Source organism: Lampetra planeri, chromosome 11 (assembly GCF_965212315.1).
Source record: "Lampetra planeri chromosome 11, kcLamPlan1.2.h2, whole genome shotgun sequence".
Lineage (NCBI taxonomy): Eukaryota > Metazoa > Chordata > Hyperoartia > Petromyzontiformes > Petromyzontidae > Lampetra > Lampetra planeri.
In genome coordinates this window covers 9,378,981-9,404,626 of record NC_136117.1, presented here as the reverse complement: position 1 = coordinate 9,404,626, position 25,646 = coordinate 9,378,981, and the positions used below count along the sequence as shown (strand labels likewise).

The 25,646-nt window shown below is 42.3% G+C and overlaps 1 protein-coding gene and 1 long non-coding RNA gene across 2 annotated transcripts in view; one reads left to right on the top strand and one right to left on the bottom strand.

Moving 5' to 3' along the window:
• LOC144721281 (semaphorin-3D-like) overlaps positions 1 to 18,838 on the top strand; it is a 44,172-nt gene extending 25,334 nt beyond the window's left edge. Inside the window, exons 13-19 of the mRNA XM_078598778.1 lie at positions 2,557 to 2,645; positions 3,244 to 3,285; positions 5,695 to 5,852; positions 6,942 to 7,012; positions 10,616 to 10,755; positions 13,862 to 14,105; positions 16,642 to 18,838. Of these exons, the coding sequence (XP_078454904.1) occupies positions 2,557 to 2,645; positions 3,244 to 3,285; positions 5,695 to 5,852; positions 6,942 to 7,012; positions 10,616 to 10,755; positions 13,862 to 14,105; positions 16,642 to 16,865 (968 nt within the window). The 3' untranslated portion in view covers positions 16,866 to 18,838. The remainder of the gene's footprint in view (positions 1 to 2,556; positions 2,646 to 3,243; positions 3,286 to 5,694; positions 5,853 to 6,941; positions 7,013 to 10,615; positions 10,756 to 13,861; positions 14,106 to 16,641) is intronic.
• The window catches only part of LOC144721282 (uncharacterized), a 30,113-nt gene extending 8,040 nt beyond the window's left edge, over positions 1 to 22,073 (bottom strand). The window contains exons 1-2 of the long non-coding RNA XR_013585875.1: positions 21,848 to 22,073; positions 6,797 to 6,859 (exon numbers count right to left, since the gene is read on the bottom strand). This is a non-coding gene — a long non-coding RNA (uncharacterized LOC144721282). The remainder of the gene's footprint in view (positions 1 to 6,796; positions 6,860 to 21,847) is intronic.
• Between the last annotated feature and the right edge of the window lie 3,573 nt (positions 22,074 to 25,646).

The window sequence follows — 25,646 nt, the reverse complement described above, 5'->3', positions numbered from 1 at the left end:
TGGGTGGAGAGGGGCTGGGTGGGGAGGGAGGGTGGGGCTGGGTGGTGGGAGGGGTAGGGCTGGGTGGGGAGGAGCTGGTCACCCCGTGGTGCCCTTATAAAACTCAATGTTTAACCTACTCACGCCGGCTTGTGCCCGCCCTCACAGTCGGGCATATTTGCGGAATACACCACGCCGCCGTTGACCCTGGCCATTGACCGAGCAACCCAACGTCCCAATCAGCTCCCTCCGCAGGAATGTGTTAAATTTAGATTGAAAACTCATTTCTCTATTACTGTTTTTTGTGTTTGGTTTGTTGTCGTCCCCCACACCTCCAATTAGCACGGTTGGCTACGTACGGCGCCAAATAAGTTCAACATACATACTATATATACATTTAAATCAGCTCATGTGCAGGCACTCGATGAATTATTACGTCTCTGGATTGAGAGAGATGGTGGCAGAATGGGAGTGGGGGGAAGGCATTAATCCAGCAGTGAATAGATCATGGCTGATGACACATTTTTTGAGACCATCCAGCATCGGATTGACTCTGGCCGATTGTGACCAATGACTTTATTTTGACAAGATCACAGCGAAGATTGGTATCCCGTTTACTGTGTGGTCCTTGGGAGTGGCAGAGGGTTGCATTCCATTGCTGATAAGATAGACAGTTCACATCCAAGATGCGTTACACAAACATCAACACGAAACACGGCGGGAGATAACGCGACGGTTATAATGACCTGCTAGAGATGCAGATAAAAAAAATAGCAGTTTTTAAAGAAGATAGCCTTATATATTCCAAAACTAAATTCTCCTAAATGTCTGGAGGACTTAATTTATGTAAACTCTTTACATTTTATTACTATTATTACAGTGTGGGATAAGCCCAGTGTAAAGTGTTTTGCTACTTTCTTTTCAGTCTCTTAAGGGGAGATAGAGTTGATATATTAGGTGGTAGGATAATACGAGCAGAACACCCATGGCAGTCCATTTTGGCCAATTGACAGCGTAAAGTTATTCCAGTGATTTGTGCTTAATTGTCACCATTTAAACCCGTCTCACTATAATTGAAGCCCTGAGCCGCATGCGTTTTTATATACGCCAGCGTCTACCTAATGGGCATCCAGCTGCTTTACGTTAGCTCTTAAGCGTGATTCACTTCAAGCCTTCTGTTTTTAACAACTATGCCAACTTCCCTCATCAATCTTTCTCTGGGTTAGGGTTACCGCTGGAGGTCATGGTCCCTTTCCTAGAATCTTTGAAATGTACCTGGGGCTACATCACCACTCTTATTCCACGCACGCCCTTTACACGAAGCTATTGTTTAACGGAATAGAAATAATTTTTTTTAAGCGTATTACACGACATCGATAACATGGCTTTAAGAGTATGTAATACACAATATCAATTACATTCAACGGGTTTAATTTTATTTATGAATAAAAACAACCAGTCGGGACATGCAAGCTCAGCAAGCCGTCAAAGTTCACCCAGTAAAATTCACATGGGATAGGGGCCCTTAGGAGTTGTGCCTGGACAGACTGTTCTTGTTTCTTGATAACAGGCGAGCGAATGGGACCGCATCTCTGCACAGCTTGGTGCAGGGGAAGGCTAAGGGGGTGGGGACAACTACCTGGGTGGGGTGGGGAGGTGATGAGAGGATGGGGCACGGTTGAGGAAAAATAACTTTATAACTTTGCCCTCAACACCCACATAATTGTATCATTATGTTTTATCGAGCTATTGTGTTATTGTGCGGCCATCAGTGTGTTTTTAACACTCTGGCAAGCTATGGGCGGAATGGAATAGAATGCCAGCAAAGCGCTAAATGGGCAAATGTTAAGTGGAACTTAATGACGTGGTCGTGAGGACAACGTCTTGCCTCATTATTTCAAAATCTGTACGACTTTGAAAGCACAATCCACCAATAAGTTATAAATATATATAAATAATATAATCAACACTAGAATTTTACATAATTTAGTTGCTTTGTCGAAACAATTCCCATATACACTAACCATGCCTTTGCTTACCTATTACCCACAAGGATCCTCGTGTAAAAGCGTTCGTAATTAAATTTCGATTTAAAGCTTTCGTGACTGCAGGGATTCATCTTCTTGGTTCTTTCGGTAAAGTCACGTAGAAGGGAAGTAATAAAATAATAAAAATAAAACATAATATAATGAAATAATTCTCACGACGTTGTAGCCGAAACGTCGTGAGAATTATTTCATTTTATTATGTTTTATTTGTATTATTTTATTACTTCCCTTCTACGTGACTTTACCGAAAGAACCAAGAAGACGTTCGTAATTAATTTCTAATAACGTAGCCGATTTTTAGCGGTCCTGCCTAACAGGTCTCTTTCTTAAAAAATCGTTCGAGTGTTTGAACATTGTTTAAACGGCGTAACAGGGTAACCCGAGCCTCGGTGTTCTCATGGTGATCGTAATAATTGTTCGATCCATAAACATCTTTGGTTACAGCTTTGTTCCCTAATGCCCAGAAAATGACTCCATGTGAATAGGTCATGGCGAGACACTTATTGAAAAACTGATTTATTGCCCTCAGATTCCGGCTTGGTGCTCAAAGCAATAACCATCAACAAGGAAAACCGGTTCACAGAGGAGGTGGTTCTGGAGGAAATTCGAGTATTTAAGGTAAAAAAGAATGCCACACGCATGCCGCACACTTGCACCCAACACCACTATAATGTGATAATGTGAATTATTGCAACGCCAGCAAACGTGCACTGCATTTGGTTTGTTTTGAGGGGAGCTATAAGAAATGCCACACGTGTTATTTTTCGGTTCGTGAAGCTAAATTTACAACATTATCTTTAAACTCCATTCCTTGCACCTCACAAGTCGGGCCTTTAAACACTTTTACCAGTCTCCTCTGTTAAAAATATAAAACTCGCTATTCCTTGCTACATCCGCCTGATGTTTGGTAAACGATCCCTGCGATAGAGCTGAATACAATTCTGCATCCCATAATTGTATGCGTGTGATCATCTTTCAACGATTATTGGTTCTGTCCATATCATCTTGTATGCGTTTACCAATAATCAGGTGCGTGTGGTGTGTAATTTGTATCCAAATGGAATTGATAAAAGTGAAAATGGCCGACAGTGATGGGTCTCGATCATTGGAGTCTGAGGACCCCCCCCCCCCCCGAGTTAGGTAATGTTATGAATGCCACAATGTTAACGACCTTGTATAAGTTTTAAAACATTCAACCGTTTTCTTTCACTTCCAGGAACCATCGCCAATCATCAGCATGAAAATATCTATAAAAAGGGTAAGCATTCAAATCATACTTATCAATTGCTTTCAACTTCAACTCTCGAATATTTTTTCTAATATATATTGTGTGATGTTAATAATACATTACTTTTTGCATGAATTATATCATAAATCGAGAGACAATTGCAAGGACTCAACATTACAAATCTGCTTCGATTCCTCTTACATACATTCAATTCCATCTATATAAATCAATCAATGTTTGTGTTACATAAAGTCCCATTGAGACACTTAACCAGCGAATTTTCGAGGATCCGTGGTGCATCAGCATAGAACAACGTCAAAGTGATCCGTAAGAAGGAAGAGGCCACAATGGAAGGGAACGCGTCAGATGGTGCAGGCAGGAATGGTGCTTAGAGAACACACATTAACAATATTTACTAAATAACGGGCATATTGTACCAGAAACAAGGACAGGGTAATGAATTGTTGGAGGAGTTGTGCACTCAGCGAAGCGAACGTGTCTGTTACGTTAGCCATACATTTACCATCTCTCACCATCTGTTATCAACTCTTGACTGCATTCCAAACAAATTTTTGTTTAATTCACCATCGTGTTATATCACTCTATAAAGAACCCCAAATATATAGGAATTAAATAACCGTCCCATCCAATGGTTCACGAAAAAATCTAAAATATGTTGGGGGGTATGATTATAATTCCAAATTATTGTAAGTACATACACACACCGACATTCCATTAAATTCATCAGTTCAATTACTATGCATGGGTGCACAGCTGACACGTGTAAGAGCTCATTCTAGCTAAAACCTGGGGGGATTGGGAAGCATCTTGTGAATAATAATCATTTATAAGCGTTCTGCTCGGCTGAAAGCTATTTTCCTTAACGAGAGCAAACACTACCAACACCAATAGTCTGAATCTCAATTACCACATTTGTTTGTGCACATTCACTGTGCAAAATTAAAACTCCGCATTGAATGTGTGCGCTTCTGTTACCAAGAGATATGGCTTTCATTGGGGTGCCGTACATAAAGGACTATGTTCGCATCTAGGATAAAAAAATACAGCCCCTAGCCAATTTTCCCAATTGCAGGTGACAAAAGCATCGCCACATATGCCACCAAAAATCTAATGAAAAGAGACATTCGTCAATGTGTGAATCGGAACCGAAATCCGCACAGGAAGTAAAAATAAAATACGTTTAAACAGACACCTCTTTCAATACGGTATTCAAATAAAAGTATGGTATTTGTCAGTGGGCACAGAGTGACAGCTTGGAAAAGTACCAAAGGATGGATGTGTTTAGAAATGTTGACATTATAAAAAAAAACTTTTAAAAATTCGAAACCGTCAATTTGAGACCGCGTTTACCTGTAATCTGACTGCTTAAAGGGCAGGTCTGGCGAATTGCTTGACAATGAAGGATTTTACTGAACAATGGAAGCATTCTTCCTGCAGTGGTGAATGCTAAGCAGCTGTCCAACAATGATGTAAAGTTTTTTTTTTATTTTACGCTGCATCTGCTGTTGGGGAATAAATTAAAACTATCAGTAATCACAATGCCAAATAACAACACACTTGGCACCTTGCTTGCTATGTTCGACTTCTCACGTGTATTTCTCTCATATTATTTGGGTCTTTCGGTAAAGCCACGTAGATAGGTTCAAAGAAAATAACAAAAAATAATAAATAAATAAACTACGACATTTCGATCGCAACACAAGCGTTCGTCATCATCTTCCTGATGACAAACGCTTGTGTTGCGATTAAAACGTTGTAGTTTTTTTATTATTATTTTTGTTATTTTCTTTGAACCTATCTACGTGATTTTACCAAAAGACCCAAAGGATATGAATTCCTGCAGTCACGAAAGCTTTAAGTCAACATTTATTTTTCTCCTTCGTCTCTCTTATACGAGAAGCATGTTGTCCCGGTGGCCTGTAGAAGAACAGTGTTGTACATTTGAAAGTTCATGACAATGATTAGGATTGTCTTGAGAACACACTAAGTCATCATCACCAGCCATGATCAATCCACTGCTGTATGAAGGCCTTCCCAGGCAGCTGCCACCTTTTATGCCTGAGGCGCTATATTAAATATATAAAATAAAGATGATCCCGTGATACAATTCATAATCCACTTAGCCTCCTGCAGACGAGCCGAATTCATCGCTCAATCTCCTCGGTGGACCACCTCTTGGACACGTTCCATTCTTTGGCTGTCACTCCATCATTCTTTGGCCATCAGCCATCGTCCCTTTCTGGTGATGCATCTTTCCCCAAGCCCCGCTCACACTTCCCTTTCACGGTTTCAGTTCCATTGCGGATCAACGCAACGCAAAAAAAAATGCCAGTCTCATACAAATGAAATCGTTTTTTTTTGTTATCAAAAATATATTCACAAACATCATCGCCGGGTGTTTTTTTGTTTGTCGTGCAGCACCAGCTGTACGTGGGCTCTCGCACGGGGCTGGCTCAGCTCTCCCTGCATCGCTGCGAGGTGTACGGGAAGGCGTGCGCCGAGTGCTGCCTGGCACGTGACCCCTACTGTGCTTGGGACGGTGCCACCTGCTCCCGCTACCTGCCCCTGCCCAAGAGGTGACACTTCGGCACCAGCTCCGGCAGCGAGACTCGGCGAAATCTTCCCCGGGGGGGGGGGGGAATTACTGAAAGCAAACCCAGGAAAGCTCTCACCGAGTCTCAAGAGTCATCTTTAAAGGGGCCCTCGTGAGTTGGATTGTTTGGCCCGTTCCATTAATGAGCGTTTTGGCTTCGTGGTGGGAGGAAACTGGAGGACTCAGGAGAAACCCCTCGATAGTAAAAATGGAATTACGTGCAAAGCTCTGCACAGATTGCTACAGGAAAGCATTGCTCGTGTGTCCCTTCAAGTTCAAGTTTATTTATTAGGTATAGCCCTGTGAGCCATTCGGCTCTTGAATCGGGTGCAACTGCAACAAACAAAAAACAAAAACAAACAAAAAACATCTTAAAGTGAATATGTGACTAAGTGCAAACAGAAAATCCAAAAAAAGACAGCAAAATATTGCAGAAAAAAACACCGTACACCAACGCTGTGTGCAAAAATCCCAGGCTCAAACCGGGTTAGCTTCTAAGATCTGACGAGAACTTGAGAGATTATGTCTCCAATTAGCATGTTGCTCAATGCTTTGAACACAATATTTGTAGGCCCTATATTATGAGCACAGGATCGCACTTTTAATTTCAGGGGTGGATTTTTTGAAACACAGACTACGATTAGGATGATGTGTTCATTAAAAACATTGTTGAGCCTCAACCATGAACCAACTATTTATTTTGCGTGCCTTTATAAAACTGCTCTTAAGAGGCATGCCAACTCCCCCTTACGATAACAGCCATTACAAACCATGAACCCTAACATAAACACAATACAATTGTATTTCAACACAATCAGAATTTACAATGGGCAAATTTTGGCATCGGTTCACAGTATCTTTACAATTCGCCTCAGCCCCTCCGTGTGTAAATATTAGTTGCTTTAAACGAGTTTTTTTAATACGTACAGATAAATCGTGATGACCTCCAAAAGCTGTGAATCTCGTTGTCTCGACTTGTCATACAACATCCTTTCAAAAAAAAGGGGAGGGGAGGGAGAGGATGGAGAGATGCTTATCCATGGTTTGTCCGGGGCACTCTCTGTGCACGCAGCAACAGGCGGTCCAGACGACAGGATGTCCGCCACGGGGATCCGAACGAGCAGTGCCGGGACCTCAAAGATAGTAAGTCGGCTTCACATCGTCATCATGTCTCGGTATTTTAAACAGATAGGCGTTGAAGGTCGACGCCGCTGTGGTGAAAAATGGTTAAAACGCACTGGGACGTTGCAATCCAGAGGTCGCCCGTTCGATTTTGAGTGTCCGGCATGGCATTTGACACGACGGTGCAAGTTTCTTAAAATTCCCCACCAAGTTGAAGGTAAATGGACACATCACAGCGAGTCGTACGTGAGGAGATTAAGTGTGGGCTCTTACACTTTGTCGATTCTTTTTTAAATCCTTTATATTAAGTTCACTTGCTTGCTTGCGCGCTTGCTTGCTTGCTTGCGCGCTTACGACCGTGCAAATCTTTCGGTCGTTTTTTAACCCACTTCCCGTGATCCAATCGAGCTGACATTTTGCACACAGACTCGTTGTGCGTGACAATTTATTTTCGTGAAATTTTTTTTCAAAAATTTTACACTTTTTAGGAATTTTTTTTTTATATTTAATTAACAATTGCTTAATGGTGGCAGGCATTCATCTGACCCATAGGTGGCAGCCATCTCAAGCCAGAGGATGAGAGGACTCTAGCCGCCACGCATATAAAGGATTTATAGTGAAAAACTTTGTTTTTACGGGTTAAATTTTTTTCTGGCCACCCTGAAAGAGTAGGCCAAATGCCCACTTAGAATCTCTACAGACATAACTCTAGCAGGGGTCCACTTCCGCCAGCGGTGGTGCAAGCAAGCAAATGCAGCGCTGCACCTTTGCCTTTCTTTACCTTTTATTTTAGAGGTCACTTGACGGAAGAGTTGGGTAAAGGTGGCACAGCGCGCTACGGTGAGTTTAGCATGCTGCGCTATGAACCCAGCGACCTGGGTTGAATTTCTCCACCACTGGTAACATCAGCGGGGAGTGAAATATGAACCAGTCATGGGCACCCCCTCCAATGCCGGCATGGTGAAATATTGTCAGATAGCCTCCGTGACCAACATGGCAGGCATAGGCGTTCATCCTAGATTGGATTGATTCATGGCAGTAAATAATTATACATACAAAAAACACATATATGCAGTACATATATTAAAACATTAATTGCATATATTAACACATTAATTACAGCCATTATCCAAGCAACAAGATGTTTGAAAAAGGTTAAATGTGTAGTACACGGATAGTTATGCGAGATGTATATTTAAACTTCTGGATTAAATATTCTACAAAAAGGTTATTATGCAATGTTAATGCAATTGGTTATTAATAAAGTATGATACGTACATAATTGCACGTATGATTGTAAGCAAACAAGAATGTTGCAAAACGCCAGACATCATGATCTGCTCAGTCTCTGGCGTGGCAGTGTCGAGTGAGATACATCAAGCCAGTCGCTTACCTCAAGGAGGGCTTTGAGCATTTTCAGAAATAAACATAGCTCTACACCAGGGGCAGTGACATTTCTCATAGCATTGTTTATCAAATTGTGTATTGTTTTACATTTTAACAGTATTCAATTCCATTGTGGCGCAGCAGAGAAAAATCTCGGAAATAAAAACAGATTCGGTCTAAAATGTCCCTTTGCTGTTCCATTTAGTGCAAATTATTCGAGTGAATAAGCAAAATGTTAACTATGCCAGGGTTGAAACAATAACACAGTGATAATTATTACAGATATAAACGTATGGCCTGGACAAAGCATTCCATGTAATGCAATTATCTGCTTTGCAGTCTTCCACCCACTGGAGTGAGACGCGTAACATCTTGGCATCATGTCGTGTGACAATTGAGATTTAAATGTAGGAAAATGGTTTTGATATACATTACCTTAAAAATAAATTATCTAGAGAAATGTTAGTTCCTTTACTAGCTTCAGCATTGGCAGTGTGTATTACAGTTAGCACTGCAATTGTGTTTTTTTTTCTGGAGTACAATTCCAGTAAAAAAAACTAAATGCAACCACATTGCAAAACGCTGTTTTGAGATCATAGGGAAGAGGATGGAATGCTTCTGCGTCTGAAACGCTCTTCCTTCCGATATTAGAGAGCGGCTGGAGCTGTGCACTTTTAAATCCAGATTGAAAACTCATCTCTTTAGAACTGTTCTTTGTGTCGAGTTCGTTGTCCTTCCACCGCACCTCCAACTAGCATTGGTTGGCTACGTACGATGCAAATTTAGATTTAAAGCTTTCGTGACTGCAAGGATTCATCTTCTTGGTTCTTTCGGTAAAGTCACATAGAAGGGAAATAATCAAATAATAAAAATAAAATACAATTCTCACGACGTTTCGGCCACAACGCAAGCAGCCGTCCTCACGGCTGCTTGCATCGTGGCCGAAACGTCGTGAGGATGGCTGCTTGCATTGTGGCCGAAACGTCGTGAAAATTGTATTTTATTATGTTTTATTTTTATTATTTTATAATTTCCCTTCTACGTGAAAGAACCAAGAAGATGCGTACAATGCATTTGTTCAAAATAAGTTCAACATGCGTACATACACAACAACTGCAGGGATGCACCTTCACCTTTAAGTCATTTACATACACACTTCGTAGCTTTGGGAAATAAAATACTCATTCTCATAACTGGAGCCACATGCATGGTCACAGATCAACAGCATTTGGAAATCCTCGTGAAGAATGGAACTTGCCGCGTGTGTATCTGCGCCGTTTCTCAAATCTACAGCTGTTTACAAGACCATCCAGCCACAGTGAAGACAAACGTCCAGCTGCAGGCCACCTTGATTTATGTTTGTTAGTCAAATTGTGGTTGTGAAGCTTACCAGACAGCATCCTCCTCCACTGTAAATAGCCAATCGCTCCACTTTCAAGGTCTTTGTATAATAATATTTTTTTTGTTACCGATTTTAGTACAAATAAAAAATGGGTGTATTTATTCTTTTGATGTTTTCCGACAAGTTTGGAACATGATCATTTACATAATTGACATTTGTATTGGCGGCTTAAGGAAATTGGATACATGTTCAATGGACTAAATGAAAAAATACCAATACCTGCATTTAGACACTTTTTACCAACTTTTTTCAGAAATCAGGGGAGTTTAGCAGGAAAAGTAATTTCTCATTTGATATTCCTTGTTCAGAAATCAATCGGATGATTATAACATCATATATGTTTCACTGCCAAGGGAAATTCGAAAATGTTACGCATTTTCTTGGGCATATGGGGTTGGACACATTTTTGTTTTAACCGTGTAATTGTAAGGCACCCTAGACCTGTACAAGATGTAAACCCTTTTTTTAATTAACTTAAATTGACCAAATAAAATCATACCGCATTAATTAACAAAAATTTACGAAGGTGAAATATTGTTTTGCATTTGTTAGTCTTTCATTTTTGACGTTTTTGCAACTCGTGTGGTGATAAACATAGGCACAGTAAATATAAGTGTGTATCTTAGAATGTCATCATACAGCGTGGGTCCAAAAAATGTTTTCACGAATTAACAATTTATACACAAAGCTACAAAAAAAACTGACCAACTTCCATTTAAACATCTAAACTGAGTGGTGAACCCACGTACACCGCCACGATCGACGGATATTTCACAACAAAGTAGTCTCCGATTATGTCACGACTAACCGCACAACATTCCCCCCACCTCCTCTAGGGTCAAACGTGGTCCACACCGAAGAGAAGATCATATTTGGAATGGAACACAACTCCACCTTCCTGGAGTGCTCGCCAAAGTCACACCAGGCCTCCGTGGTCTGGTTTATACAACACAGCAAGGACGAGCAGCAGGAGGAGGTAACTGTTGTGTACACGTCCCTGTTGACTTTTGCTAGTCTAGCGGCTGACCAACGGCCAACCTTTGAACCCGCGGGTGACAATTGGAGGAATTATGGCGACTCGTCTAATCCTTTGTTGATGTTCTCAGGAGGTTTCGTTTTTAGCGTGTATCCTTGAGAGCGCGCGTGTATACGCTTGGGATAAATGCTTTACAGATGAAAGGCGGTTACTTGTGCCTGAGCGTCTGCGCAAATTATGCACCGTTGCAGTGAGGATTCATGTTCAATAAGTTCACATGTGTATATGCTTAAAGCTTTTTTTGGGTTTCTACAAAGAAATGTATGGACAAAACAATGTACTCGATGCGAGTGCTGTCGGCAAGCATTGGTTAATGCTGACATGGCACAGACCTGCCTAGGTGTCCCAACAGCACTTCGTTTGGATTTCTACAGACTCTAAATGCGAGTGAATCTCAAGACGCTGTACAAAAATCAGAATGTGGGTCATCTCTCCGGCGATAGTGGTGTACACAATTTAAAATACACAACTCATTTCAGGCACAATGGACCTACAGGCTATCTCGAGATAATATGATTACTTACATTCTCTATGACTTCACTCATGATTATTTAGGTTCATATATTTGCCACTCGTGTTTTCCATAGCTGAGAATCAAACCCAGATTTATGGGATTGCAGTACCATCCAATACTAGTGTCATCACTCCATACACAGGATATATAAATACAGCAATTACCCCGCTAACATAGCCTGCTGTAGGCATTGCTGTTAGCGAGCACCTATAAAGACCATACATGGTTCAAGAACATGTGGTGGGGCAAGAACTATGCCCAGTCCCCTTTGTCTTCCCAATGCTGATGTTTACAGAACACAACAGGTACTCATTTAAGGCTGAATCCACCTAGGGGATGCCCCAATCCAATTCAGATAATCGTCATTGTTGTTGGCGGCTGTGAGCAGCAACACAATATCGGGTGGCAGGGTTTGTAGTGCGGCGCGCTAGCCACTCACTACCGCCACACATTCTATAAACGAAACTGGCAATTCACCAATAACATGGTTAAATTGCAATTCACCGCTTACTGGACCGCAGACCAGAGCAATTTATGCTTCCTGAACTTCGAGGATTTTTCCACGGTCACGTGTATTTAGAAATGCTTCGAGATTTAAAGTTGAACAATTGTAACCTCTGTCTAACTTCAACGACGCGAATTATTATTTGATGTATTGAATGGTGATGCCTAGCTAGTTAATTGCCTATGGTCAATGCAGAATGATGTTGGGGGGGGGGGGGGATTATTGAGACCTACATCATTGTCACTGTCTACAATCCTACCTTAACACTCATTTTATCCACGCTCAAGGACATGCCCAATACAACGGCTTATTGGGTTGCATCCGTTTCATAATCTGTGCACGTGCCACGACCGAGACTTACTCATCACGTGCTACAAAGGCTCAAAGGCTGCCGGCAGTGAAATTAAACTCTGTTGCATTGATGTTGTTCCAAGCTGCACTGGCAATAATGGAACAACCGTAATTATGGCTCAGGCCATGAATACGCATGAGCACATGTACATTATTGATTCTACCAATACGTACACATATATACAAAGATGTCCCGTATAGCCTTTAACAGACTGTTGGGGCAAGTTCTGGTCGCGAGCACCTATGAATGCCGGCACGGTACACGAGGGGGTGGGTGGCCAGCACCACGCCCGACCGCCTTTGTATCCCCAGTGGCGATGTTTACACACCGCACCAGGTACTCATTTAAGCCTGAGTCGACCTAGGGGAGGCCCAGGACCGGTTCAGATAATCGTCACTAGTGTTGGCTGTGAGCGGGAATCGAACCCGGGTCGCTAGGTTCATAGCGCAGCGCGCTAACCGCTACACGACCGCTCCCCACCATATTATTATACATACATATATACACACACACATATATACACTCTTTTGTCAATCCAGCGGTGAATGAGGACCTCCAAATTGTGCGGACCATGAACTGAGCGATATTAATCAAACGCTGGTTCAGTGAAGGTTGGTGAAGTGGGGGGTGGGGGGGGACATTTCCAGGTAGCATAGGAGTAGAGTACAACCGTGGATTTTGCTGCACTGGCCTCTGCTGGCAACCACTTTTCCCCACAGCCTCCAGAAATCTGCTGCATATCGTCCTCACCCATACAAGCACTATCCAGACTCAAATCCCTGCTTAGCCTATTCGATCTGATGCGATCAGGCACATTCCGGATTATTTAGTCACACGCTGTAATATGCATAGCTTTTAGAACAGCTTGGTTGTTAGAGCACCTAGGGACTCCCAATCATGAGACCATGAACTGATGTCCTCTCTCCAGGGTCAGTAAAATGATTGCCACCTGTTGAATACCACATATGTATGTAGAACTTCTTTCGCACCATACGTAGACAGCCATGCTGGGCAGTAACATTATTAAGCTTTGGGGAAAACTGGTCCCAGCCGTAAGAATGTATAATGTCCACCACTTGCTTCGGACCACCAACAGAGATGAAAATCATCCAATGGTCGATTGCCCATCAGGTGTACCCATGCATTTGACTACTTACGGTGCGGCTGTCAATACGGAGATGTACACTGGTCGAGTGCATTGAAGGCGTCAACTAAAAAAAAATCTCCATCAGGGACAGCTGGTAAATCGATTCCACATTTAAACCTCTGCAATTTAAAATGTCCCTCAAGGGTCCTTTATTGCCCAAGGAGTAAATACTGAATAAACTGTTGCAATTATTCTTTCCACCACAGTCCTAATATCCGTTTCGCATGACAGCCCCGTTCACAAACCCATGTTCCGGTGTTCTTCATTGCAAAGCGCGCGAGCCACTGATGGCCTTTAGTGTGGCCCCCGACATGCGGCCCCCGACAATACGCACACAAATGTGAATACACCCCTCATCATGCCGTCATCCCCCAATGGTTTAAAATGTGTGGCGGGCCCTCACACCACTGAGGTCTTCTCGGCGAAAGTATCCGCCACCGCCACCCCCGCCCCCCGCCATCTGAATATTAGCGAAGAACACTGCCGTAGACAGAACGCGTGAACACCGCGCGGCCGCTTGCGTTCCAGATCAAGACGGACAGCCGGATCGTGAAGCTGGAGCGCGGGCTGCTCATCCGCCGCCTGCACCGCAAGGACGCGGGGCTGTACCTGTGCGTGGCGCGCGAGAACACCTTCGCACAGACCGTGGCGCGGCTCAGCCTGCGCGTCATCAACGCGGAGCGTGCCGATGGGGCCCTGGCACGGAGCGACGACGTCGACGACGCTGGCGACCTGCCGGCCTCCGTCACTGACCTCAGGCAGCACTACAAAGGTGGGAGGCCGAGCTACTCGCAGCCACCCGATCAACATCGCATTGTCGCGGGACCCTTTTTGGCAGTATCACAGCCACGAAGGTTGTCTCTGGTGTGGGCCAATCAGTTTCAGAGACAACGCATGTGTTAGAGTTATGTTTGTATGTTTAACACGAGTACGTCCTGTTAATGATGTAAACCGGATTCCTTGCAAAAGGTATTGTTTGAACATCCTAACACCTGTTTTATTGCCAGAAAGGGTAAAGCCTATTCTTATTTGTCAACATCACATTGTAGGACTTCGAACACTAAAAATATATATATACACAAAACCTATCTTTATCTCTGGATGAGCATGGTTGGCTATGTATCGTGTGAAAAAGATCAACATACGTACATAAATAGCATGGTAAAATAAAAAATGCTAGTTTGGGCTTTTATATTACTGTCTTAATATTAGATCACTCATTTGAGTAACAAATGGCAACTTTGGTGGGAAAAATATCCACACTCACATATTGAAACGTTTAAAAAGGCTATATTTGTATATCAATCACTTGAACCATCTGGGCATAATAACCACGGTGTTCCACAAAGGCTATTTGTCAACAAATAAATAAACAAACACCTTCGTATGGAAACTGCCGGCAATTAATGTGACACAGGTTCCATTGTGTTTGCCTTCTCACCAAATGTGTTTCCGCTCGGAGGAATTCTAAATGTAAAAAAAAACTCCCGAAATTTCCACACAGCGTGACGACTAACAAATGTTTGTGAACTGTGAAACGCGGTTCACAATGGAACGTTGATGGCAGATCATCGTTTCATTGAGTTAACAGCAAACCCCACTCATACGGTGACTGATTGCAACATTTGCCCATGACCACATCACAAAGTTCAAAGTTCATTTATTAGGTATAGCCCTGTGAGCCATTCGGCTCTTGAATCGGGTGCAACCGCAACAAACAACAAGTAAACCCGTAAAAACAAAGTTTTTCACTATAAATCCTTTATATGCGTGGCATCGGGGCGGCTAGAGTCCTCTCGTCCTCTGGCAGCATTAAACAATTGGTAATTAAATATTTTTAAAAAATTCCCTAAACAGTGTAAAATTTTGAAAAGAAAATTTCACGAAGATGCATTGTCACGCACAACGAGTCTGTGTGCAAAATGTCAGCTCGATTGGATCACGGGAAGTGGGTTAAAAAACGACCAAAAATTTGCACGGTCCTAAGCAAGCAAGCGAACTTAATATAAAGGATTTTAAAAAACATGAACAAGAAAACATCTTAAAGTGACTATGTGCAAACAGAAAATCCAAGAAAAGACAGCAAAATAATGCAGAAAAATCACCGTACACCAATGTGCCCGAATGTGCCCTTAGTTAATCGGATTACAGAAGTGAAGCAGGGAAGCAGGGTTGAATCTGGTTAGTACTTGGATGGGTGACCACCAGGGCTTGTCAGCTGTTGTAGGTGGGGGACTGCAAGGTGGCCAGGCAGTGTGCTGCATGCGATGTTTTTCAGTCACTCTGTTTTCCACCCACATGAAGCCAAACGCTCATTCGATGTTATTGGTCCAACATCCCACTGCCTGACCCTCCTTAGAAACGGTATTGAGACTCATTTGGGGCATACGTGGGTAAATAATTAGTATTTTTCTTCATTAAAAGCATTCTGCTTGGTGTAATGGCTAACACATTGGACTTTTAATCCAGAGGTCACCAAGATAATTCTACTCATTTGGCAGTTGAAACAATGGAGCAAGTTTCTTAACCCCCCCCCCCCGCCCACCTCTATCCACCCAGCAGGAAACTGGAACACACCACAGTTAGTCTATCGGCAAGTCGCATGTGATAAGCCATAGCGTGGGTACTCCCATCTCTTCAAAGATATCTGACGAATAGGCCGGATACCCCCTCGAGCAGGGCTCGCCTCTCGAGCCGCACGCGGCTCTTTAAGGACGGTTTCGTGACATTTATTAAAAGGACCACCGTCTCGTATTCACACATTTCGACTCTTGAAACGTTACGTTTTTAAATCCTTTATATTAAGTTCACTTGCTTGCTTGCTTGCGCACTTACGACCGTGCAAATCTTTCGGTCGTTTTTTAACCCAATTCCCGTGATCCAATCGAGCTGACATTTTGCACACAGACTCGTTGTGCGTGACAATTTTTTTTCGTGAATTTTTTTTTACACTTTTTAGGATTTTTTTTTTTATATTTAATTACCAATTACTTAATGGTGGCAGGCAATCATCTGACCCATAGGTGGCAGCCATCTCAAGCCAGAGGACGAGAGGACTCTAGCCGCCACGCATATAAAGGATTTATAGTGAAAAACTTTGTTTTTACGGGTGAATTTTTTTTTAGACCTAATTTGAAAATCATCGCTCTTGTTATTTTGGTTGCCGACCCCTGCTCAAGGAGGGAGCTCCCTCGAGCTGCCTCGACCAGGGAGCTCCCTTCCAGCAGCAGCAGCGGCACGAGCAAACAGAAGCGCAGCGCTGCTCCTTTACCCACCAGCGCTCACCGCGACCCGCGTGTGCCCTGCAGAGTTCGCACAGCTGCGCCACGGCCTGCCGCCGCTGGAGGAATACTGCGAGAGGCTCTGGCAGAGGGAGCAGCGACCGCCGGGGAGGCCGCACCGTCCCACCCACAAGTGGAAGCACACCCTGGAGCTGCGCAAAAGCCGCAACCGGCGCCACCCCGATGCCCCGCTCGCCTCCCTCCAGCCAGGCCTCGTGGCGCGGCCGCACACGCAGCGTCCGGCCAGCTAAAGCATGGGCGCGGCATTCACCACCACCACCACGTAGGGAATGGCACAGTAATCCGGCAAGCTCAGCGCAGATGCCCCACGATCCTACCGTGCTGACCAGGGTTAGCCCCTAATCCAGCTTGCTTATCGTGGCTGGACCTTAAATCATCACAATTGCCAGGTGCAAACCCAGCATGCTGAATAGAGAGTTGCCCTGCCTACTACCGTAGGTAATGGAAGTTTAAGAATTAAGGGGGCACGGGGGTGTGTTTTAAAGGTATGTTTTTTTTTCTTTACGGTTAGAAAAACATCCTGTAGAGAAGGGGCCAGGGGAATGCCACGGTAGGAACGGTGGGGGCACAAGGTCACGTGTTCACATCTTTTCTGAACAATGGTACAAAGCTCACAAATGCACACGGACCAAGCTTGCATTATATTGATATGATTTGAATGTGTATATATAAACAGTGTAAATATTAAAATTCCAGATCCCACAGAAAACATGACACTGTTCAAGCACAATGAACTGTTGTTGAATGCCAATTATTATGTTGATAGAATAAATTATCACCACCAGGGCTAGCTATGGATTCGTGGAGCTATTTTATATTTGTTATGTTTAGTTTTATAAATATATTTAATGTGTATAGCAATTTTAAACAAGCAACCGTAATATGTAACCGTAGCTCTGAATGAAGCCTGCTGCCAAAGAGTTTCTATTCCCAAAGAAAATCAACAAGAGTTGCCTGCATGTGTAAAATTCTACGCAACACTGAATATTTCCATAGATTTTAACGTTAGTAACGTACAGCGTGTTGATATTCTGTTTACTCGCAACACCAGTGTTTCACCATGCATTCTGGATTTTTAGCGGACGCAGACAATCATTTCGGAATACAATTTTGTCACCAATTATTGAGAGATGTGGCCAGGTGGTCTATGTGGCCACCTCCTACACCAGTGGAAAATGAAAAGAAGATCCAGGTTTGCGATTTGCATACGCCGAAGCCGAACCTTGAACCACATTGTCCGAGGCACTGCCCACTTCGACAGGTCACATCAGCATCACAGACATCTACAACCCACAACATCACTCTTGCAGCCACTACATGGCTCAACTGCCTAGACATTAACATAAAACCAAATACTGGTCACCACTCTCCACCATGCGCAGGAGGACGACGACCTTATTAAAAGAAAACAACAAGTAGTATGAAGATTAATTTTTCTACATAAAAGAAAAATACGATTCTACTACTTGGAGAAAATATACATTTCACCAACTCGGACAAACATTTTGAAAACTCGTTTGAATCATTTTTGAGCAGGTGTATTAAAATGGAGGTGCCTCATTATATTCATAGTACACTGTATTGTGTCAACCTAACTTTTAGACTTGAAATGTTAAGACTGCATACAAATGTATCGGTTTAATCTGTGTATTTGTAGTTAGCCGATTACTGAAATCAAAGGTGTTCATATTTTTTACATGTTATATTAAAATGCAGAAAAGCATTTGAATTCAGTACTTCAAAAAGCTGCAGCATAAAATGTAATATTTCAGCAGCTTTCTATGTTCTACCCGGAGCAAAACGTTCAGATAAAAAACTTGTCACAGCAAGTTCTACCAGATTTCAAATACATTATAATATGAAAGAGATCAACGCTGTTTAAATTAGACTATAATATAATCATTTATGTTACAAATTCGCCTTGAAAAACCCTTGTGAACAAGGGTTGCATCTCATTGAATGCAGCATGCCTGCAATGTTTGATCTTTATATCGTTCAGTGTCATTAAAGCTTGTAACGTGTAAATTGCATATATTTTAAGGGCCTGAATGCTGTTCTCTTCATTTTTAACTATACAACAAAATATAGAACTTTTATGCATAAAGTAAGTTATACTAAAATGTGGGCATGTCATTCGTAGATTTGAGGCAAACGAAGTACTGATGAGTTTCATTGCATTAATAAATTATTTTTTACAAACAAACAATTGTCTGGTATAATTTGTACTGCCACATATCCATGTGTATAACAAAAATGTATGTGTTCGTGCACTTTCTGTATGGCTGTAGCAATTTTACTATTCATCTCGAACCGCAATAATGTCGTTCAGCAGTTCGCAAAGAATGCAACCGATTTACCGCAAGAGGTTTCCGTTGCTGCTCTGTATAGCGCTCTGACCGCGTGTTTTACGCGGCACGATGTCTGACGTTTTGCCCAATTTCATTCAGTTTCTGAAATAACTCTCACCACGTGCAACGATAAACGTCTAACATCATGCCAAACGCCACGAGGTACAACCCCCAAAATCCCATCGGAGAGAAAGTCAACCGATCTGTTCAATTTCCCTTGCAGTATTTACGTACAGATTTTTCCAAACATAACAGCAGTCGCGTACCATATCAATGTACGTTTCCGAGTACCTATGCACAACTAATTAAGTGTAAAACTCCCACCAAAAATGTTAGCTAAGGAAAGAGGGCGTCGGCCCTGGGGTGGGACGTGGGAACAGAATTTGCCATAGCGCCAGACATACAACACCCACACATTAGCTACCGGCCGAGTTAATTCTGGTCCTGCTTGCTTCGGAATGTCTGCAGTGTTTTAAAATGCTCCCGTGCAGTCAACCCTTTGATTTCAGAAGCTGTTTGTTTGCCAACGTTCCTTTTAAATAAACCGATCGTAAGCATTCATTTCCAGGTCAAACCCCACAGTGGAGGGGGCGGGCAGCATTCAAGAAAAACACTAATCCTGGAAACAACAGGTCACAGATGAATAGGCAGAGGATGGCTTCACAATACCATGCACATAGTTAAAAACCCAACCACAATTGTCTTGCTGAAATATAAATGGTATGTTATTAAAATGAAGAATGCTAATGGTTTTTTTGTTTATTTAAGGTTGGCCTTAACCCCACCCCCCCAAAACCACCCCCACAAAAAAAACTTCAAGAAATATAAACGTCCAAAACGAAACGACTTTTCAAATAAACTGTGAACATTTCAATAATGAGCCGTGAAATACTTTTTTGTTGCCGTTGCTGGATCCGTGTCAGTCTTACAGCACCGTCATCCAGCCATGCTGACGCACTAATAGCCCAAAGACAGGGAAAGGTCAAGAATGAGATGCCATGGGGAGGAGAGTGGAAATCCGATGCCACACACCGAGGCCGCTCTGGGACATCCGAAAGCACACGCAGTTGGGGCTGCCAAGGAACTGCCAATAATTCTCTCTTGGGCTTGAACTACTAGAGAATCGCGCAAACGCTCCAGTCGTTACCATTCGAATTTGTGATGGGGCAGAACAATAACTCGCACAGAAAGCAAAACCGTCCATCAAAATGTGAATTTTCACTCTTGACCTCATCGCTTATTAAATGGAAATGTATGCCTGTAAACATTTGATTTGTGGATCTTAATGGAGTTATGCCAGAAGATAATGTCATATACGCGTTAAAAAATATAACGAAAACAATCTCCTGACAGCAGTGCAGATGACAGCAATTAAATACAATTTAACGTAGATAGGTCAGTCACCATACACTAAAAAAATAAGAGAAACACTATGAAGAGCTTGCCTACTCTCAGTAAGTGCATGTGGAATGCAAGTAATTGAATCTGAAAACCTGCTAAAGCCCATTCCAATCGTGTGCATTCTTTTGTCTAACTTATATAGCCGTCTTGCGCTAATCCACTACTCCAGTGTCATTTAATGCTCGCTATTGTGTATCCTTAGGATGTGCTGAATAATGGTAGATTGCTGTTTCAACTGGCGCCAGTTAAGAGACATCCTTTTTTGCTATGGCTCTTATGGATCACACATGTTTCAGTGCAACTTTGCATCGTATAACAATCCATACGGATCCGAGGAGCAAACGTGTTTCCTCTTCCTCCTATCCCATCATTGCTTATTTTCGTATTTAAAATGATTAGCCGACTTGCAATTTATCGCAATTACAACATTTGCAAGGACTTCCTGAACGGCCTGGGAATTGTTTTTTGGTATTGTAAATGGGACAAATCTTAGTCTGATCTCGTTAGCAGATGGAGTGCATTTTAACCATGAGAAAATGAGAGCTCATTCCTCCATCAGGCAGCTGTCACACGGAAAACTACAAACTAGACACTTTTCTCATTCATGTTTAAAACGGGACCCGCCCAATAATACAAATACATTTGCCCTATTACGTTACTCACCATGTGCTTTATCTTCTTTTCGGGTAAAAGCCGTACAAAAAAACCCCGTGGCATTTCTCAAGAGATTGCCATTCCCCACGCAACATTGCTGATTGACATTACAACAGAGCAAGCACCATTTTTATTGCCTTTAAAAACACATCCATTTGTAATGCAATGGAGCGTCAACTTAGCCACAGGATTGCGCCATTGTCAGCCTGCAAAGTTGTGTGCTTTCAAAAAAAATGTTATGTTGTATAACTCACGTTAGATGCATGGCTATTTGCCGTGCAAAGGCAGAGACAGCAGCTGGGTATTCAATATGCCCCTAAAACCACAAACATTTCAAATTCTCCATGCCTTTGAAACGAAAATCCACTTTGTTTTCAGTTGGGTTTTTGCCTATCGGCTCCTGCATCAATCACCACCCTCGCTGCCTCCTCTACATCGGTTTCATTTCACTCGGAGAGAGTAAAGCGATCGTTAAGCAAGGTTTGTCCCCTCTCAGAGCCCCCGCCCCCCGCCTTCCTACATCAGCACCAAATTGTTGAATGAATAACAAAGTTCACCGAGGTACGTGAGCTACTACTCCCCAATATATGTTGCCAACAACATCTTGGTGTAAGGCATGGGAACTTTTATTTTTTTACACTCCATCCATGCGCAAAATAAACCGCGCATAACAACTCCCAACAGCTAACACATATACATTGTGTGGGAAATGTTACATTAAAAATGTTATTGATGTTACGCATTACGTATGTATTACTTCTGCATATACAGTACTTAATTTTACAGTATCACTTATTTCACAAACGTACCTTTAAGAATCTTAGAAGTGCACTTTTAAATGATAGGATATTTTTTTTTGTTTACAGAAAAAGCTCTTTTTACTAGGGAGTCAAAGTAATGACAACAGGAAAACTCAAAGCCAGAACCGCAAATGGGGAGCAATGTGAAGACCAAGAGAAGACAAACGCAATGCAGGGTTCACACATAACAGAGCCACCACCTTCCACGTGGTGCTTATCGCAGCTCATCCTGTGCAACTAGTTCATGCCACCATGTCCCCTACGCCCTGCAAAGTAATTTACAAATATTTCAATAACGTGCGCTTCTTCTCAAGTGGATCAAACGCATGCGTATGTGTGTGATTATTGCCATCATGAAGAGAATTCAGATAATTTGATAAATTCCCACGTGTGATGATATAAGCCACTTCAATTGGCTATCACGTGTGGACAGGCCCCATCTGAACAAGAGCTAATAGCTTAGTCGGCAATACCTGGTAAAATAAATTACCAGTAATAGTAGTCGTATTTTACAATGTGTAGGTGGTGATGGAAATGAAAATAGCATGTGTTGAGATCGACACGTCGTAGTTTTTTCATCTTTTCTTTGAACCTATCTACGTGCCTTTACCGAAAGACCCAAAGAATATGAATTACTGCAGTCACGAAAGCTTTAAGTCAAGATTTAAGCAATGTACAAATACAACACTGCGACAGAATCTTGTTATTAAAAAAAGCATTTCACGGCACATTATGTCATCGGACCTTTACCACGCAGCCATTTGAGTGACACTTGAAGTGCTGTGGATGACATCGATTCATAGAACTGTTCTCAGTGTCACACGTATCTCTCAAGAGTTTAACATCGTGACTATGGTTTCACCGAGACAGATAGGTGAAGACGAAATAACTTTGGTTTCTCTTCGGCTTGAGTGAGACTGCGACAACACACTTGCCCGGGTGTGCCACCGTGCCAACAATCCATCATCTCGGTCATACGAGCACCCTTGCTGCCCTCAGTGACAAGATGATCAAGTGACGTTAGCAATGGACTGGAAAGACAGCCTAAATTTGGTGATAACATACAACGAATGTGTCCCTACCTCTATCTCGTTCTTTTGTTTTGACAAAAATTGCAAATTTATCTGATTAATGATTAGTTTATTTTGGGTTAGATCGTCTAGTAGGTATAATGTAATTTTATTTAACTATAACTCTCCACCACGGATTTAAATCTAGTTGTCATGTGGGTAAATATGGCAATTGATTGGAATTTTCAGAAAAATGCGAATTTTTTTTAAAAAATTGTGCCTACTTTTAAACATTCCAGTTTGACATTATGCATACACGATCTTGCCCAAAAGAAACTGATTACGAATCACAATTGTGCCGATGTATACAATGTGTCTATTTATCTATTCCTCTGGCTGAGCTAGCGGACTGAAATTGACTGCCCGTAAATTTGTTTTTTTTTTAATAATCGGGAACAACAATCACCGGAAAAAAAATATTAACCTCACCCTTCACCCAATTTAAGTTCAATTACGGAATTAGCCAATTTCCTACTAATGGAAAAATGGAAGTGCCTTCATTAAAGCCAGGTGGTGTTCGATGACCATTACAGGTCGGCCGTGATTTGAGGCCTTCTCACACACGTTCCACAAGACCCCACATTTATGCTACTGGGGACAAGGGCCGCAAGTTTGTTTTCCACACGAGATATACTTTCTCTAGAACTGTATAGCGGCAGGCTATATGCGAATTGCCCGATGATGCTGGATGCAATTACCAGCGAAACGTCGTACTCAAAAATGTAAATGTTGTGGTTTCACGCTTCAACACACCGGTGGGCTAAAGCAGTGAACTATTTGTCTTTTGTCAACGTGACACTTTATCACTGATTGGCCGTGTCGGGTGGTGGAGGGTTACGACACATTCATAAATAACGCGATTTAAACCCAAAAACGTTGATTATGAATATATGCATATAGATATATAGAGTGGGATGCAAATGTCAAGACCTATCAATGAGGCCAACTTACCCGCTGCTGAAGTACTGGATGGACAGAACCTTTACACAGGACCCCAATGTTTCATAAGAGGCAACAAATAAAGGACAGATTCACACCTTGGCAAGCGTTCGCGTTCGTCCAATTTCAGGCAATATGTGCCATTGTCTCTATCGGCAGCAGCACAGCTGCCAACATTTGTGAGTTCAGCGGAATGTGGCGAAGTTAGAAATCCGAATAGAAATTTTCAAAGCGAAATTTTTACTCGAAAACTTAAAGTTTAAAGAAAAAGACTATGAAGCGGTATGCTTAGCATTGGAAATCGACATTGTATTTATTTATTTATTTTACTACGAGGTAATGCCCACTGAGCTATATAGCTTTTTTAAGCGACCTGTCCACAAATGAAAGCTCAACGAAGCAGCTTATCATGTGAAAATGTATCGGAGCCAAACACTCTAAGCACACCTTTCTAAATGTGGAAGGAGAAACCTGAGGACTTTTAGAAAAATCCATGCGACCACGGAGAGAACATGGAAACTCCAAATATACAGGCATCAAGGTCGGGATCGAACCCACGACCTCCTGTATAACCGGTGATGTAGTTAACATCTCGCCACAGTGGGTTTAACAAGGTTTACCAATCGGCAGCCTACCCCTTAAATCAGTGGAATTGCCAAGTATGCAGTCGTGGGGCAAATTGCCAGAGTGATGTGTTTAGGCTGTCTGTCAAGATGTGAATCTGGAACAAACCATACAATATGCAGCTCAGAGGTGGGCCGAACGTTGTCCCAACACAGAATGTGAACCGAGTATTATTTCAAGAACCTACAACTACCAAATTACAGTTGCAAAATTAAAAACAACTTTAAAACACTCAAATGCATCATGAGTTTGTGATTTTAAATAACGTGTTAAAGCTGCTCATGTATATTGGTTCAGTGAGAGAAGACGAATATATTTGAATGCTTTTCACATGGAAAAAAAATAACAAAGTTCAAATAGTCATGCCATAATTATTCGCCTTATTAAAATGCATAATGCCATTGGTTATTCATGACTTATTTCACAAGTACTACAAATCTAAAGTTGAATGTTTATTTATAGCCATAGCTACAGGGGGAATTGAAAAACCAGACACCAAAATGCATAGACATGGATGGGGAGGGGAGTGTATGTTAAGATTTTTTTTTAAACCATTTTCGTCTTTAGTTAGCACTTGCACTCACAGGTCTGTCTTTTGTTAGTGGCCTTCTGCAGGCCGTCGGTTTGGCTCGGGGCCAGTGGAGGAAAGACTGTACCCCAAGAAGGCATCAGAAGCGACGGAGAGCAATGGGGAAATGCATTTAAAAGGACATTTCGTGCTTCTGTAATGGATTTCAAGAACAACTTTCTGTCTTGGAGGTGTTTTGTCAAAGCGTGAACATTAGCAGAAAACCCACTGTCGTGTTCTTGCAAAAACACTCGGAATGTATTTTTGTTACATTTCATTAACGCTGCACCATATTAATCTTACAAACCCGGGTTGTACAGAGATGTGGCGAGGGGGGGGGGGTTAAAACATTCTTGGCCTTCATTTGTTCTTAGCAAAAGTCAAAATAAGTTTGTATTTTTTTGTCCCTGAGACTTAAGCCCCACAGCTTAAAGGAGACAGGGGTCTGTGGCACAAAATATATAAATAAATTTTGCCAAAGCAATTAAGTGTTTAAAGAGCAGGGCAGACAGGGGGGGGGGGCAGGTGATGAGCGCGTGTTGTCTGGTGGGATTTGGCGCAGCGTGTGTGGTGGTGGTGGTGTGGTGGGGAGGAGGAGAGCGAAAGG